This window comes from Bos indicus, chromosome 8 (assembly GCF_029378745.1).
Source record: "Bos indicus isolate NIAB-ARS_2022 breed Sahiwal x Tharparkar chromosome 8, NIAB-ARS_B.indTharparkar_mat_pri_1.0, whole genome shotgun sequence".
In the NCBI taxonomy this organism is placed as follows: Eukaryota; Metazoa; Chordata; class Mammalia; order Artiodactyla; family Bovidae; genus Bos; species Bos indicus.
The window spans coordinates 48425135-48442964 of record NC_091767.1 but is presented as its reverse complement, the minus strand read 5'-3'; the positions used below and the strand labels follow the sequence as shown (position 1 = coordinate 48442964).

Here is a 17830-nt window from a genome sequence, read left to right as displayed (position 1 = left end):
AATGAGCAGTTTTCATTACAATAAGTAAATAGTATACAGTCGTCTCTTGTATCTAAAGGTATTGGTTCTAAGATCCCCATAGATACCAAACTGTGGATGCTCAAGTCCCTTATGGCCAGTACAGGTGGTCCCCTCTATCTCTGGGGTTCCATATCCTCGATACAAAGGCCTGACTATATTATCAACCTATTATCTTCATGGACAGAAAAAAATGTGAATTAGCAAATGTGAAAACATTTTTATTGACCTTAAGATAGAGTAATTTTAGGAAAGCAGATAGTTGACATTGTTTTCAGTTATTCACAGCAAGGTGCCTGTGAAACCCTTATAATTGGACTGAGTGGCACCATTAATGACACTTGAGATACATGCAAAGCTTGTCATACACTTTAAAATTCACAAAGGCAGATCAGTTTAATATGCTTTATTCATTTTCTCAGTTGAACACTGGGTTATATCCCAGTTGAATAAAGCATCGGATGTACTCCGATTTGCATTTTTGCACACAACATACTTTCCAATTCTACCTTGTTCACATCACTGTGATTGTGTCAGTTTCTTACATAGGAGGACATTAGTCACATTCATTATCAGCTAAACGATTTGACCCAAATGACAATAATAAATCATGCCCAACTTAGACAATTGAAATATCAGAATTTTTAACTATGACTTGCTTAGCTTGGGCAAAAGACCCATGGTCCTGCCTATCCTAACTGTTCCTCCCTCCCAGGGAACATAATATCAGACATGTTAGGAAGTCTGACATTAGACAGTGTCACTCTGCATTGTCTTTGTTAAATTAGTATGTGTGGACGATTATGTATATGTGATTTAGTAATAGATTGTGGATTTGTGTATGATCTCTAATGAACAGCTTATTTTATGTGATCATCAAAACAAAAATCTACAGAAATGTGTGTCAGTAACAAGCCAAAGAGAGACCGTGACATTTTGGATCAGTTTGAAGCCCAAATCAAGAGTGTTCACTGTTGCCTGCCAGCAATTCAAACAGTATAGAAGTATATAAAGTATAATTCAGTAACTAACCTGTCTGCCCTCCAATTTTCCTTCCTTGAAGTAAGCAAATATTCACAGCATGTGTGTGTATGTGTGTATATACACATACATGTGTGCATGTGTGTGTATATATACAGGAAATGGCAACCCACTCCAGTATTCTTGCCTGGAGAATTCCATGGACAGAAGAGCCTGGAGGGCTACAGTCCATACAAAAGAGTCAGACGTGACTTGGCGACTAAACAACAAGATAAGCTGTGGGGCTGAGGAAAGCCTTTGGGAAGCAGCCCAGGCTGGGATGTGGGTCTGCATTGTCAGGGCCTCCTAGCCATGTCACCTCAGCCTGAGTCAAGAGCTAGAGAAAATAACTGATGCCCAGTTGTGGGGAAAGCTGTGTTCCTTGGAGTTCCTCTTGGAATGTCTCCTCCAGCATCATCTACCAATGAAACTTAATATTGTGTCAACTGCCAAAGGAAGAACGTTTAAAGGGTCAGTTGCATTTTCACAGATTAGCCAACAAAGGATGAATTTGAGGTTGACAGGCAATAAATTGATAACTGCCATAACTGTACATGTTACTCTGCCAGTTGAGTTGTTGGTTGGACTATTAAAAAATTCCCCAAATAGAATGGCTTAAAACAACCACTATTTTATTTTCTCTCATGAGTCTGTGGGTTAATAAAGCTTAGCTGGGAAGTTCTCCTATTCTGTGTGATGGCATCCGGGACTGACTGTGGTCATCTGGAGGCTCTCTTGGGCTAAAATAGCCAAGGTGGTTTGCTTACATGTATGGCATTAACTGGGATGCTGGAAAAATTGTCTTCCTCTCTCTTGTCTCCATGTAATCTCAGGACTTCATCTCAATGTGGTCATTCCAAATTGTTTCCTTAATAAATTTCTTCAGCCATACTTCTTAAATTGTGGCTTAGAACTCTCCCAAAGCACAAAAGCAGAAGTTTCCAGGCTTCCTTAAGGCTTAGACCCAGAACCAGCACAGCATCACTTCTGCATTCTGTTGATCAAAGTAAGACAAAGGTCTAGCCCAGACTCAGTATGTAAGAGGCATGAATACTGGGGGGCATGGTTCATTAACATCCACCTTTGGACACTAGCTTGGCCACCTGATTTTTTCTCTATAAATAGGATTAATATTGCCTGACTCTCAATTACCATCGCTTTTGAGGCATCATCACCTAATAATGTTGCAAAGATGAAATAAGGCATGGTGACTGCCTGCTCAGGATGAAAGGAAGCAGGCTCATCAATTTGAAGATGGCACAAAACTGGTAATCAAGTAAATTCTGGTTCTAAAGACTAATAAGTTGAAAAGATGAACTGACTCTAATACCATGCAGTTCAGTAGGGGTTAAGGAAAAGTCCAGTAGTTGGATCTGAAACTCCAGTGATAGGATGATAAGAGGACATAGGACCTAACAGAGCAGTGTGAAAGAGAATGAAAAGTTTAGGTAGATAATAAAGCTCAGAATGCATTTATAGTGTCATGTGGTCTAATACCAAAAGTAGATTAAAGTCTTGTATCTAAAATTTTTTTTCAAAAAGTCATTAAATATTAGTGGAATATTAATAGGCATCTTATGGAGAAAAATGTCTGGAAGATGGTTCTGTGGCCTAAAAGTTTCATAAATAATGTGTAATGCAAAGGTAAACAAAATTATTAGGTCACAGAATCACCCTCCAACCATGTTGAAGAACTCCTCAAAATTAGTAATGTGCTATTATAAATAGTGAATCTTTAGGGGAAGGGGGACATGGATAAAGGTTGTGGTATTTCCCAAGTTTATTTGGCCACAGAAACTTTTTTTCCTGAGGCATCTCCCAGGACCTGTATTCTAGGGGAACATATTTTGAGGAACATTGGTCCAGAATGAAGGATTTGATATTTGTATCTTTCTTTGCTGGCCACTCAAGTTTAAAAACCTACCTTTAATTTATGGCAACATATTTAAAGGGGGGTAATGGATATTGTTCAGGGAGAAGAGATCTTTTTTTTTAAACTTGTTATTTTGTATTGGGGTATAGCTGATTAATGGGCTTCCCTGGTAGCTCAGCTGGTAAAGAATCCGCCTACATTGCAGGAGACCTGGGTTTGATTCCTGGGTTGGGAAATTTCCCTGGAGAAAGAAAGGATAGGCTACCCACTCCAGCATTATTGGGCTTTCCTGGTGTCTCGGACAGTAAAGAATCTGCCTGAAATGCAGGAAACCTGGGTTCGATCTCAGGGTTGGGAAGATCTCCTGGAGTGCATGGCAACCCATTCCAGTATTCTTGCTTGGAGAATCCCCATGGACAGCGGAGCCTGGCGGGGTACAGTCTATGGGGTCGCAAAGAGTCAGACACGACTGAGCGACTAAGCACAGCACATAGCTGATTAACAGTGATGTGATAGTTTCAGGTGAACAGTGGAGGGACTCGGCCATATATATACATGTATCCATTCTGGACAGGGAGGCCTGGCGTGCTGCGATTCATGGGGTCGCAAAGAGTCGGACACGACTGAGCGACTGAACTGACTGATCCATTCTCCCCCAGAGAGAGGTGGTCTTGATGATGAAAAGATGAAGAACAGTGAAATATAAAATACTGAGGATGCTTCATCTGGAGAAAAAAAGTGCTTCAGGGGGACATAGTAGATATCTTCAAATATGTGAAGATTGTCACATGCAGGTGGAGTAGACTTGTTTTTATAAGGGTTAACAATTGAAAGGGTTAACGGGTAGGAAGCCCAGAGGTCTCCAAGCAGCAGGAGGAAATAAACTGCAAGAGGTAGACATTTTTTTTCCCTTGAAATTTTGTGTAGAGAAGAAAAAAAAAAGTCTGCATAGTTTATTTCCTCGTACCACTGGGGGGCCTCTGGCCTTCCTATCTGTTAACCCTCTCACAATGGGATGGGGTAGGCCAAGCAGTTGCAAGGTTTTCTCTGTTCAAGAAAGGATTTTCCAACTTGGAGGTCCAAGAATGGAAAGAGCTTTGAGATGTAGTCTTGAGCTCCCCATCACTCTCAGGGCTTACACAAAGTTGTATCTCCATGGTTGGAGATGTTAAAGAAGGGATTCAGGCTCCAGCTAGCTGGCCAAACAAGATGATCTTTAAAGTTTCCTTCCAAATCTGAGATTCTAAGACTTGACTCTTAATATCCTTCTTGGGACCATCCCAAGCACCATTCTCCATTTCTCAGACGATGATTTCATTTGACTATCTAACCCTGGTAGACGGGTTGATACCTTTAACTTAAGCCAGAACAAATTTTATGGTTTGAATCATGCATCTAAAATAGTTGATCAAACTCTAAGCAGTGTTGGTGAATTTTATTATGGTGAATGTGTAAAACAATTTGTACTGGATTCCTACTTCTAAGCCAGCTTTAGTATGCCCACAGAAATTCATTATTTTGCAGTATTTCCACAAGTAAGATTCCTTTCTGATAGAGAAATCTTTGCCTTTTATCTTCCAAGTACCGAATTGATTCAACAAGCCATTTTGGATATCATATTTTTTTCCTTATGAAATTGCCCTTATTAGGACAGTAACTAGATTACATTGATTTCTATCAAGAATATAATTTTATGTGTGGTCTATTATAGAGTCTGGGTTCAACCTAAGAGATTATTTATTAATTTCCTTGTACAGTAAAAAATTCCAACTTCCTGATAGAAAAATAATACTCTAAATTTTCTTGTCTTGTTTTATTATTTTATTAAGATTATGAATTTATATTTTTCTGGATATCAAGATAAAATTAATTTAGCCTCTTTTTTCCTCTGCAACTTGACCCTTTTGGAGGGAGACCATGTTTCACAGAGCAAACTGTTCAAGTTTTGGCCACTAGGTGGTGCACTGGTTAAACATTTTCCCCATCTTCTTGGATCGCTTGCAGTCTCAACTTGTACTTGAAAAAGACCAATTTGTACCTTATACCCAGAGGCCAGTTTCATTCACTTTGAACTAATCGTATATATTCTTGCATTTTGGCAAGTTACTCAGTTTTTTGGGCTCTCTCCCATGTATACATGTTATTGAACATTTTGTTTGATTTTCTCCTGTTAATCTGTCTTGCAGTATGCTCAGTCTCTCAGTCTTGTCTGACTCTCTATGGACCCCGTGGACTGTAGCCCTCCAGGCTTCTCTGTCCCTGGGATTTTTCAGGTAATACTGGAGCAGGGTAGCATTTCCTACTCCAGAGGATCTTCCTGACCAAGGGATGGAACCCACGTCTCATGCGTCTCCTGCATTGGCAGACGAGTTCTTTAGCACTGTGCCACCTGTCTCATGTCAATTTAATTGTTAGGCCAGCCAGAAGAACCTCGAAGACTAGAGGAAAGTTTATTCCTTCCTGACAAAGTGCACACTGTTTGCTATTATTATTATCTCAATCTTAGTTTTACTTGTCACTTTTAAAAGAAAAGTAGTAGGAGAGGAAGTCAGGAAAACCTGTTCCTCCTCAGAGTGGGAAGTAATCTAGTTGCGGTGTCCCACCTCCGGAAAACTGGTGCTGTCCTATCAAAGACTGCAGAGTCCACTCCATAAGTCACTTGTTTGTTCCCTCCTCTTGTAAACCATGAGAGACATTCAGCTACTACTGGCATGTAACTGAGAAGCAGGCGGGAGGTGGCAGCTATTTAAGTGCAGAGGATTATTCATAGGTATTTAGTGGAAACATAAAGAATATTAAAAGGGTAATCAGATCAACTAATTGTGGTAACAGAAGCTTGTTTCACCTCAACGGTGAAGACTTTTAATTCTTAACTTGTTGTCAGAAGGGTGTAAGGAACCCCTGACACGTCTCACCCTTCAACTCCCATAGTAGCCTTAAATAATGTTTGCCAGGATTACAACTGCCTGAGAAGGAATTTTAAAATTCCATTTTAATATGGCGGACAAGTCTTTATTCAAGAGTTGTGTGATTACCAAAAATAAGTAAATAAAGCCAAATAGGATTTAATAGAATAAATTTAAGGAATTTTATGGGATCCATGACAAGTACACATAGGCCCTTTGGGAGCCTCAGCTGAGGGTGAAAACAAGTTATCATGAGGCCAACATAGCCGCTCTCCTCTGGGGCCACACAGTCTCTTGTCTTCGCTTCTCTGCACAGGTCTGCCCTGTTCCACAGTACTTCTCTTTATAGACTGAATCTGCCTACTCATCTGGCTCACTGATGGCTTTACACAGCCACTCCCAAGTGGAAATATATACTCAGCCTCTGAAAATAATCTAGTATAAACCCACTTGGTTTATTTAGGTCTTGAATTATAATTCTAGGAGCTTCCCTTGTGGCTCAGCTGGTAGAGAATCCACGTGCAACGCGGGAGACCTGGGTTCAAGACCTGCAATTCTAGGGAGAGATCTTTGGATCTAGCTTGAATCAAATACAAATACTTGGCCAACTGTCTGTGATGGTGGGGAGGCAGAGTCACAGGAGAGCATCCCGTGTGGAGGAAACGACTGTCACCTTTTGTGCAGGACAGTTCAGCAATGGCCGCCTGCTGGCAGGAGAACATGTCCAGTTTTTTCTTTCTTTTTTTAATTTTATTTTTAAACTTTACAAATTGTATTAGTTTTGCCAAATATCAAAATGAATCCACCACAAGTATACATGTGTTCCCCTTTCATAAGACTTTTGACTGCATAAAATTTAGAAATATTTAAATAGCAAAGAATATCTTAAGCAAAATAAGGGCTAAGAAAAGTTACAAAAGGAACAAACAGTTGCAAAATGTCAACTCCCCTAAAATAACCAGAAAATTCAGGATTAAATTAATAAAAATATTACTAAATTTAGCTGTGGGTGTTGTTATTTAGGTCTTTTGTGGGGTTTTTTTGGGGGGCGGTTGCACTGTATTTGAAACCAATGAAAACTTGATATAAATATTAAGTAACTTTTATAAACTTCTAGTAAATCTCATAGAAGATAGAAATGATCTTTATTGTTTGAAATGTCTTCATCCAGTCATGTCAAACCTCTCTCAATTATGGTTTAATATAGTGGATTTTTATTTCAATCAAAATAAAATACTTACACCTTCTGATTCTAGATGATATAAATAATAATTTTTATTTATCTAGAAATAAAACTGAAGTGAAAATAATGTATTCATAAGAATTATATTTAAACCATCTATATTTGGAAAATACTGTTTTAGGCAATAAGAACAAATACAGCGTTAATTAAATAACAGCTGTTAAACTAAAAAGGTAAATCAAAAGTATTTTCTCAAAAAGACCTGGATTCAATCCCAGGGTTGGGAAGATCCCCTGGAGGAGGGCATGGCATTTTCCATGCAAATTGGGACCAAAAGAAAGCAGGAGTCACAATACTCGTATCAGATAAATTAGACTTTAAAACAAAGGCTGTGAAAAGAGACAAAGAAGGTCACTACATAATGATCAAAGGATCAATCCAAGAAGAAGATATAACAATTATAAATATATATCCACCCAACATGGGAGCACCACAGTATGTAAGACAAATCCTAACAAGTAATATCATAAAAAACAAAGAAAGGCTGTAAAAGTGTTCCAGATTAAAAGAGACTTTATCAACATGACAATGAAATGCAATATCTGATCCTGGACTAGATCTTGTACTAGAAGGAAAAAGTGCTAAAAAGGACACTGAGGGTCAGTTAACAGTATTAGAATACAGACAGTAGATTTAATAAAAGTATTTTATCCAAAAAAAAAAAATAAAGCTCCTATAAACATTTTGTCAAGCTCATAATATATACCATGATAGATACATGTGTAGCTTAATATATTAATCAATTAAATCAGTAATTCAGAGAAATATTTTTAGTACTTTAATTTTCACATTTAGTCAATTCAAAATTAATATAAGATTTGTCATTTAAAATATATATTGTCATCTTATGTAAAACAAATGCCCACTCCAGTTCTTGCCTGGAGAATCCCCATGGACAGAGGAGCCTGGCGGGCTACAGTCCATGGGATCACAAAGAGTCAGACATGACTGAGCAACCAAGCACAGCACAGCATGGTAGTTCTATTTCAGTTTTCTGAGGAACCTCCTTCTATAGAAAACTATAGTGGTTGCATCAACTTACATTTCCACCAACGGTGTAGGAGGATTCCGTTTTCTTTACACCCTCTCCATCATTTGTTATTTGTAGACTTTTTGATGATGGCCATTCTGACTGGTATGAGGTGATACATCATTGTAGTTTATATTTGCATTTCTCTAATAATTAGTGACGTTGAGCATCTTTGCACGTGCTTTTTGGTGATGTATATATCTTCTTTAGAGAAATATCTGCTTAGATCTTGTGCCCATTTTTTGACTGGGTTGTTTGTTTTTTTTTTTAATTGAGATACATGAGCTGTTTGTATATTTTGGAAATTAATCCCTGTCGGTCACATCATTTGCAAATATTTTCTCCCATCCAGTGGGTTGTCTTTTCATTTTATTTATGGTTTCCTTTGCTGTGCAGAAGCTTTACAGTTTAATTAGTTTCTATTTTTTAATTATTTTCATTACCCTAGGAGATAGATTCAAAAAAGATAATGCTGCAATATTTATGTTAAAGAGTGTTTTGCCTATGTTTTCCTCTAAAAGTTTTATAGTATCCAGTCTTACATTTAGGTCTTTATTCCATTTTGAGCTTATTTTTGTGTCTGATGTTACAGAAGGTTCTAACTTCAATCTTTTACTTGTAGCTATCCAGTTTTCCCAGCAACACTTACTGAAGAGGCTGTCTTTTCTTCGTTCTGTATTTTTGCCTCCTTTGTCACTGATTAATTTACCATAGGGTGCACGGGTTTATTTCTGGGCTTTCCATCCTGTTCCATTGATTTCTGTTTTTGTGCCAGTACCATACTGTTTTCTTTTTTTTATTTATTTATTTGGCTGTCCTGGGTCTTAGTTGTGGCATGCGGAAACTTCAGTCTTCACTGTGGCATACAGGTTCTTCAGTTGCAACATGTGGGATCTTTGGTTGGGGCATTTGAAGTCTTAGTTGCAGCATGTGGGATCTAGTTCCCTGAATAAGAATTGAATTTGAGCCCCCTGCATTGGAATGGAGTCTTAGCCACTGGACCATGAGGGAAGTCCCACCAAACTGTTTTTATTACTGTAGCTTTATAGCATAGTTTGAAGTCAGGGAGCCCAATTCCTTCAGCTCTGTTTTTCTGTGATTTCTTTCGTCAGCACCTTATAGTATTCAGAGGACAGGTCTTTTGATTCCTTAGGGAGATATATTCCTAAATACTCTTTTTGATGCACTGGTAAATGAGATTTATTTCCTTCATTTCTCTTTCTGATCTTTTGTTGTTAGTATAGAGGAATGCAAAAGATTTCTGTGTATTAATTTTGTGTCCTGTAACTTTATTTGTCCTGTAACTGAATTCATTGATGAGCTCTAGTAGTTTTGTAATTTTCTTGTTTCTGAAAAGTGAAAGTTGCTCAGTTGTGTCTGACTCTCTGCAAGCCCATGAACTGTAGCCCTGCCATGCTCCTCTGTCCATGGGATTCTCCAGGCAAGAATACTGGAGTGGGTAGCCATTCCCTTCTCCAGGGGGTCTTTCTGACCCAGGGATTTAACCCAGGTCTTCCACATTGTAGATAGATTCTTTACCATCTGAGCCATTAGGGAAGTCCCAAGAACACTAGAGTGGGTAGCCATTCCCTTCTTGAGCTCTAGTAGTTTCATAATTTTCTTGTTTCTAGTTGTGGGCTTTTCTTTTCTGCCTTTACCGTTTACTGTGAAGCTGATTTGGTGGTGCTGAATTCTTTTAGCTTTTGCTTGTCTGTATAGATTTTGATTTCCCTGTCAAATCTGAACAAGAGCCTTGCTAGGTAGAGTATCCTTGTGTGTAGGTTCTCCACTTTCATCATTTAAAAAATATCATGCCACTACCTTCTGGCCTGCAGAGTTTCTGCTGAAAAACCAGCTGATAACCATATGGGGTTTCCTTTGTATGTTATTTGTTGCTTTTCCTTTTTTGCTTTTAATATTTGCTCTTTATCCTTTTGTCAATTTGATTACTGTGTGTCTTGGCCTGTTCCTCCTTGGGTTAATCTTGTATGGGACTCTCTGTGCTCCTGGACTTAGGTGACTGTTCCCTTTTCCATGTTAGGGAATTTTTCAGCTATTATCTCTTCAAATATTTCCTCGGGTCCTTTCTCTCCCTCTTCTGCTTCTGGGACCCCTATAATGAAAATGTTGGTGTGTTTGATGTTGTCTCGGAGGTCCCTAAACTGTTTTCATTCCTTTTTTCTTTATTCTGTTCCACAGCAGTGACTTCCATTACTGTCTTCCAGCTTACTGATCCTTTCTTCTGCCTCATTTATTCTGCTATTGATTGCTTCAAGTGTATTTGTCATTTCAGTTATTGTGTTCAACTCTGGTTGTTCTTTATATTTTCTTTTTGTTAAAAAAAACTTCTTGTAACTTCTTGCTATGTGCTTCAATTCTTTTCCTGAGTTTTTGATTGTCTTTACAATCAAAAGTAAAGGGTTCTTTACTGTGAGCTCTTTCTCAGGTAGATCGCCTATTTGCACTTTACTTAGTTATTGTTTTAGGGTTTTATCTTGTTCCTTCATCTGAAACATATTCCTTTGCCTTCGCTTTTGTTTAAATTTCTATTTGTGCTTTATGTGTACAGTAGCTTAGTTATGTTTCCTGGCCTTGGAGAAGTGGCTTTCTGTGAGGGATGTCTTATGTGTCCCTCCCAGAAGTACAGTGTCCTCTCATCACCCAAAGGCCAGGGATCAGGGTCTCAGGGTAGGTTCTGATGTGTTTGTGTACTCAGTTCTGCAGGCTGCAGGATCATAGTTTTCTTGCTTCTGGTATCTGCCCCTTAGTGGGTGAGGCTGGTCTAGAGGCTTGTGCAGGCTTCCTGGTAGGAGGGGCTGATGCCCACCCACTGGCAGGTGGAGCTCAATCTGGCCCTTTGATGGGCAGGGCTATGTCAAGGGGCATGTCTAGAGGTAACTGTGGGCTCAAGAAGTCTTTAGGCAGCCTGTCTGCTGATGGGTCTTTGTTTCTGCCCTGATAGCTCTTTGGCCTGAGGTGCTCCAGCCCTGGAGCCTACAGGTCATTGGGTGAGGGCAGGTTTCTGTGCTAATGATGCAAGCAATATGTCTGCCTCCTGGAAGAGTAGGTGTACTCTCTTCAAGTAGGTGTACATTCACCAATATTTCCGCCACCAGGTTTTATGACCCCAGACAGATCCACAGTCACCCTCCTCCCAACTCCACAAGAGGCCTTCCAAGACCAGCAGATAAATCTGGCTCAGGCTCAAGGAAGGAAGTCAGCTGCATTTGCTCTGCGTGCTGGTGTGCACGAGACCTTGTGTGTGCCCTCTAGAAGTGGAGCCCCTGTTTCCTACCATCCCCCACCCCTGTCCTGTGGAGCTCCTACAATCAGGCCCCACTGGCCTTCAAAGCCAGATCTGCTGAGGGCTCCTCCATTCAATGCCAGGCCCCTAGACTGGGTAGCCTGATGTGGAACTCAGAGCTCTCAGCTCTGTGGGAGAATTTCTGTGATGTAATTAGTCTCTAGATTGTGGGTCACCCACCCAGGTAGTATGGGATTTAATTACATTGCAAAGTACACCCCTCTCATTGCCTCATGTGGTTTCGTCTTTATGTCTTTGGATGTAGAGTATTTTTTGTGGTAGATTCCAGTCATATGAAATATCAACTATGCTTAAATCAAAGGCAATACTAATCTGAATCTAAAGGGATGAACATTATAGCTCAGCTTAATTTTGAAAAACCTATGTATGGTGACTATTATAGGATAGAAGATACATGTTGGCCCACAGCTAAATATCCTATTTTTTCTACAGTTTATGATATTTCTTTTTTTATTGAGATAGTATTGGTTTATAGTATTATATGTTTCATGTGTACAGCATTATATTTCTACCTCTGTATACAACATGCTTACCATAAAATTTTAGTTTCCATCCATCACCATACAGTTGACCCCTTTCAATCTCTTAAAATTCATGTTAAAAGGAGAAAAACATTGTAAAATGAATCTCACTTCTATCAGACAGAACTCACATCAACAGAAACATATAAACACAAAACCTCATTTATTTTTGTTTGAAGCAGAAAGAGATCACAGCACAGGAACAATAAACAAATCATATAAACATTGAGGGAAAATGTCCCCATGAATACATACATGTATATATTCTTAAGAGCAGCGATCAGAAGTTTAATACAATGTAAAGTAGTTTTCAATTTTAAGAAAGTGGTTTCTGACAGACTTTTGAGTAGGAAGTGAACAGGTAAATCAATACCATATATCATCTATGGTTCAAGTCACTTGAATCCTGTGGACTGTGGAAACCATCTTGGGATTTACATTTAGTGTCATGATTGGCCTGTTCAACTTTTGCATTTCACTCAGTTTGGACCAGATTTACAAATTAACCCCTCACCTCTGATCTCTCACACTCAGGACTGTAGGAGGGGAAGGAAGGAGGGGCTGAGAGTGAAAACATGCAGGAGACAAATGCCAGGGTTTCTAACATTTGTCAGTTCATTTCTGCACTTCTTCCCATGCTTGAGAGACATTAAAGTGTCAGGGTCCAAAGTCATACCTACAGTGGCTAAATAGATCTGAAATTGCAAAGAAAAAAACCTCAAAAATTTACAGTCCACCAATTTGAAAATTACTTCAAGACACTGCCCATGACTCATTTTTTAGTCTACCTTTTAATAACTCAGAACACTTTTAAAAAACAAACAAGCAAACATGTGATTGTTTGCATCATCATCTCTGTCCAGTTGGCTACAGGAGCATCCAGCTCTGAATATCTTCCGTGAATAGCAAGCACAGGGTAGAATTGATACAACAGGCCTGCTAGCTGGCTTTTAAAGCTTTCCATATACCTGGCTCTGAGGTGAAAAAATGAAAAACAGGAGGAGTCTGGAAGGGAATAAAGATTTAAAATTCTTTGCTGGATCTCACAGCCACTGTTTCCCTGCTAAGATCTCAGTGGTAGCTGCAGACGGGGATATTCAAGGCCACACCTCAGATCAACTAAGTATAAAAGGGGTGTTTCCCATCAACTTCCTTCCTTGACCATGCAGAACCCTCACAGAAATAAAAAGATCCAATGGGGTTCAATGATCATAATATTAATTTAGAAAGACCTCCTTCTAGCATGAAGGAAGCTTATTCCAAGATATTCTCTTGGATTCTAAAACCTTCAGCAATTAAATCAGAAGAAGCTGAGCTAATAAATAAGGAGACAGAGTTTCCTTGGTCTCAGTTTATAATTACAAGGACAACCTCTTCTGTGCTAATCCTACGTTTTACTCTCTTTTGAAAATTAAATTTACATTGGCTAATTAGCCTGCTTTTGTGTTCTGGTTGCAAAAATATTTTTAAATGTATGATAGTCTCTACTATCGAATACATTTTTACCTGTTAAAGTATATTCTATTAAAAATCTCATGAAACCTGAGGCAAATAGTGCAGAGTAGGGTGAGGGGGCTGTGAAGATGTTTTAATCCTTCCTTTGCTGTCTGGGACCAAAATATTCAAAATAAAGTGATAAATAGAATTGACTTGGAATACTGCCTCTCTGCAATTCAAAAGTCAACCCACATTGAGCAAAGGCAACATTTCAAAGTGCAGAACATCTGGGCATGTGTATGTCTAATGCCTGCTGCTGCTCCTAAGTCACTTCAGTTGTGTCCGACTCTGTGCGACCCCATAGACGGCAGCCCACAAGGCTCCTCTGTCCCTGGGATTCTGCAGGCAAGAATACTGGAGTAGGTTGCCATTTCCTTCTCCAATGCATGAAAGTGAAAAGTGAAAGTGAAGTCTCTCAGTCATTCCTGACTCTTAAGCAACCCCATGGACTGCAGCCCACCAGGCTCCTCCGTCCATGGGAGTTTCAGGCAAGAGTACTGGAGTGGATTACCACAAAAAGCATATGCAACATTCAGGAATACTGTACTTGGGGAAGTAAAACACATAAGTGATGCAGGGAGCTCAAATTTTAACACATTCTATTTTTACTAGAAAAGAAATTCAGGTCCTAATATATTATCAGGGCTAAATTTAACATTTGGCAGGCTGGTTGTATATGGCCATTCTTCCTGCTTCTGATGCTACACTTACATTTACTGCACATGCGACCTAAATCTAAATGAAAACTAATGTTCAGCATCAAAATGTACATCCTTCGGGAAGGTAACGTGTGCAATCTTTCCAAGGCTAAGAACAGTTTCTGCTGATTAGCAGATCTTGCATGTCATCCAAATTCCTTTGCCCACTCATGTGGGTTAGACACTAGGGTAACCAAGTTCCTTTGGCAGGGATTGAGGAGATAGAGCAGAACACACCTGCCAGCACTAGAGAGAAATGGAACGAGCTTTGCTGGGGCATCTGTGACATGGCTCTGTAGCGAGGAATTCTGGGAAGACTGAGACTAAGACTGGAAACTGGGTTTTTACTGAGTTAACCTCACAACACAAACTCTATAAAACCAAATTTTGTTCTGTCTTTATGTGAAGTGTATGCACAAGTCTGGAAGTGTTTCCCCGGGGGTGAGAGGCCGGAGACTGAGCAAATGATTACTGAATTAGCATAACTGTATAAGAATAAAATTTATCATACCAGAGAAGAAATTTTCTTCTTCATTCTGTAGATATGGAGTTAGTGATATTACATATAGTTCTCTATTATGAGGTGATAATAAGGAGTCAGCTCTAAGCCCTAGGTATGAGTGTTATTATATATTAAGAAAATCTCCTTTTTCTTGTTGGTTTATAGGGTTTGGAGTTAAATGAGAAAAATATAGCATCTAAATAACATTTAGTATAGCATTTAAATATAGCATTTAAATATCAATATTTCTTAGTGATTTTATCATAAAGTCATAATTTGTTTTTAATTCTAGGTTATAGGAAAGCACACTATATTAGGAAGCATAAAAACACTATTTGTTTACTGTTTCTAGATGTCTAGTACAGATTAAGTCCTATTAATATAAACATTAGTGGGGCATCTAAATATTTTTCATCATCCTAGAATTCTAATGTCTTGAAAATTATTAGGAATTAAAAAGGCAAGGTAAAATTGAAAATAGAGTAATTTCAATATGCAGGGTTTAAAGATTTTTAATAATATTTATCAAATAGGATTTTTCCTTCATTTTAAAGTTCTAACAGATTGACATGAGTATGAAAGTCCAATGACTATTCCAATGACTGTGGAATAGTTCTTTGGGAGGACAGGTCATCACAATGAAACCCTTCCGTTTAGTACTGACACCTTCTGGATGCCCAGAACTTGCCCCAATTTATGAAGACACCAATCTACACAACAGTGCAGTATGGAATTTGTTTCTCTTCTGATAAAACTGAAGCAATAATAGCATCACACAGTTATACTCTAAGGTATTTTAAAGTACACAAAAGTACAGCTATTTATGCTATGTAGTTACGTGAATAATATTCCCAAGAGACATTAAATCTTTAATAACCAACTTCTGTCAAACACTTAAGCACAGAACTATATTAAGACAGCATGTGGCATTCAATATCTGACATTTCATCCCATAAGAAGGCAAAGCACAACAATAACATGTCTCTGAAAAGCAAATGCCATTAAGTGCAAATTTCTAGAACACAAGGTCAATCTAGAAACACATTTTAAAATTCAACAGATTCACTTTTTAAATTAGTATGCTCAGTATATAATTTTCAAACACAATCCGAAGTGATTTTCCAATGTTTTCCATAGTCTTAACTTTTTCTCCCTTGTAAAAATATACTCACTGGTTCATTTTCTGTTTTCCAATTTTCACATCTACTAGCTGAAACTAACCTTATAGGAATATCCTTTTTTCTCCACATTTCCAAATGTGAAATAGATTTTATTTAAATCCCATAATAAGAACACCACCAGTAATAACATTCCCTTATGTTTGAGCTTTAAAGTAAACCTTAAACAGTTCTAAAAGGAGAAATTTTTAATCCTCCCAGCCAGAGCTGAGAATTAGCACAACTTCCTTCAAAAGATTTGTCAAGTGAATACTGTAACTAGACACAGAGGGAGATAGTCCCCCCAAGAACAAGGTACTGTTTTTTGACTCCTAACTCCACGTGGGCATGAGAAGGTACAGAACTGCGTTACCCCAGGAAGACTTGTAGACACCGAGGGCCTTACACTGAGCTCGAAAAGGGAACCACCTGCTTTCCGCCCACATACACCTCCTCAATATTTCGGTCATCTCCTGAAAGAAACATCAAGGAATCATTGTTTATAACCTGAACAGGGAGATATTATCAATAGAAAATGCAGCATCTAATCTGAGGATTAGAGCCTGAAATACATGCCTAAAACAGAATTCACGTAAAGTTGAATAGACCCTCCATCACTGTCCTTTTAGCTGGAATAAGTGTTTTCCATTTCCAGCCCCAGTTGTAAAAGAAATACTTATCTTTACGTCCCAAAATAATACTCAGCATGGTGAGATGAAGGGCTTCAAGGAATTGAACTTCACAAGAAATACCACGTGTCTCTTCCACTCCAAATTCACTCAGAACTCAGAGGTCACCCAATGGAGTGAGAGGAAGAATAGAATCTTCTATACTATTTACTTCTCTGTCTCTCTCAGTGAATAGAATTGAATGTGACTATGGTAAAAAACAAACAAACAACAACAACAAAAAAAACTGGCTTCCCTGGTGGCTCAGTGGCAAAGAATCCACCTGCCAATGCAATGGGTTTGATCCCTGGGTCGGGAAGATCCCCTGGAGAAGGAAATGGCAACACTCCAGTATTCTTGTCTGGGAAATCCCATGGACAGAGGAGCCTGGTGGCCTACATTCCATGGGGTCACAAAAACGTTGGACACGACTTAGCAACTAAACAACATATTAAAAAAGCATGCATGGAAAGACTCCACCACATACTTATCACAATGTGGTGGGGCAGACCGAAGGGTCAGAACAAGTGTAGGAGGAAGTATAGGATGATCTCGTCTTGCCTGCCATTCCTCAAGTTTAGGTTTTAATACTATGTTCTCAAAGAGCATGTTCATTTCAAATAGTGCCTTTAAATATTATACCATAAATGGGCTCAGTGCTGCTGCTGCTACTGCTGCTAAGTCACTTCAGTCGTGTCTGACTCTGTGCGACCCCATAGACGGCAGCCCACCAGGCTCCCCCGCCCCTGGGATTCTCCAGGCAAGAACACTGGAGTGGGTTGCCATTTCCTTCTCCAATGCATGAAAGTGAAAAGTGAAAATGAAGTCGCTCAGTCATGTCAGACTTTTGTGACCCCATAGACGGCAGCCTACCAGGCTCCTCCGCCCATGGGATTTTCTAGGCAAGAGTACTGGAGTGAGTTGCCATTGCCTTCTCCAGGGCTCAGTGCTAAGGAATGCTAAAAACAGTAAGTCTAAGCAAATGATCACACATAATGCTTAACATATGGTACAATATTTGCAGAGAGCATACCAAGAGACAACAAAAGATTTTATTTAGCATAGAGACATATATACCTACCTAGATATAGGAACTTCTGGATAACAGCCTAAAATGAAAAATAAAGATAATAATAAAAAAGAGTATTTTCTGCACTTAGAAAACCAAATTGACCATGAATAGTGGTTGGCAAAACCCAGAAATATAAACTTATTTCTCGATGGCAAAAATCTATTTTTATTTTTTTCTAAACACAGACTTTTTTTCTTTTGTATATATATATATATATAGCCCACAGAGGAGAAAAATGTTGTACATTTCAATGCCCAAACTTATTTATATATTTACATAAAAGATGCTATCTTGATTATC

At 38.7% G+C, this 17830-nt stretch overlaps 1 protein-coding gene and 1 long non-coding RNA gene across 8 annotated transcripts in view; one reads left to right on the top strand and one right to left on the bottom strand.

Moving 5' to 3' along the window:
• LOC109562955 (uncharacterized) overlaps positions 1-17830 on the top strand; it is a 123664-nt gene that overhangs the window by 67987 nt on the left and 37847 nt on the right. The window lies entirely within an intron of this gene.
• Positions 12083-17830, bottom strand: part of GDA (guanine deaminase) — a 127570-nt gene continuing 121822 nt past the window's right edge. For both annotated transcript variants that reach the window (XM_019966065.2, XM_070794658.1), the window contains 2 exons: positions 17540-17567; positions 12083-16263 (listed from right to left, as the gene is read on the bottom strand). In XM_019966065.2, coding sequence (XP_019821624.1) covers positions 16193-16263; positions 17540-17567 — 99 coding nt within the window. In that variant the 3' untranslated portion in view covers positions 12083-16192. The remainder of the gene's footprint in view (positions 16264-17539; positions 17568-17830) is intronic.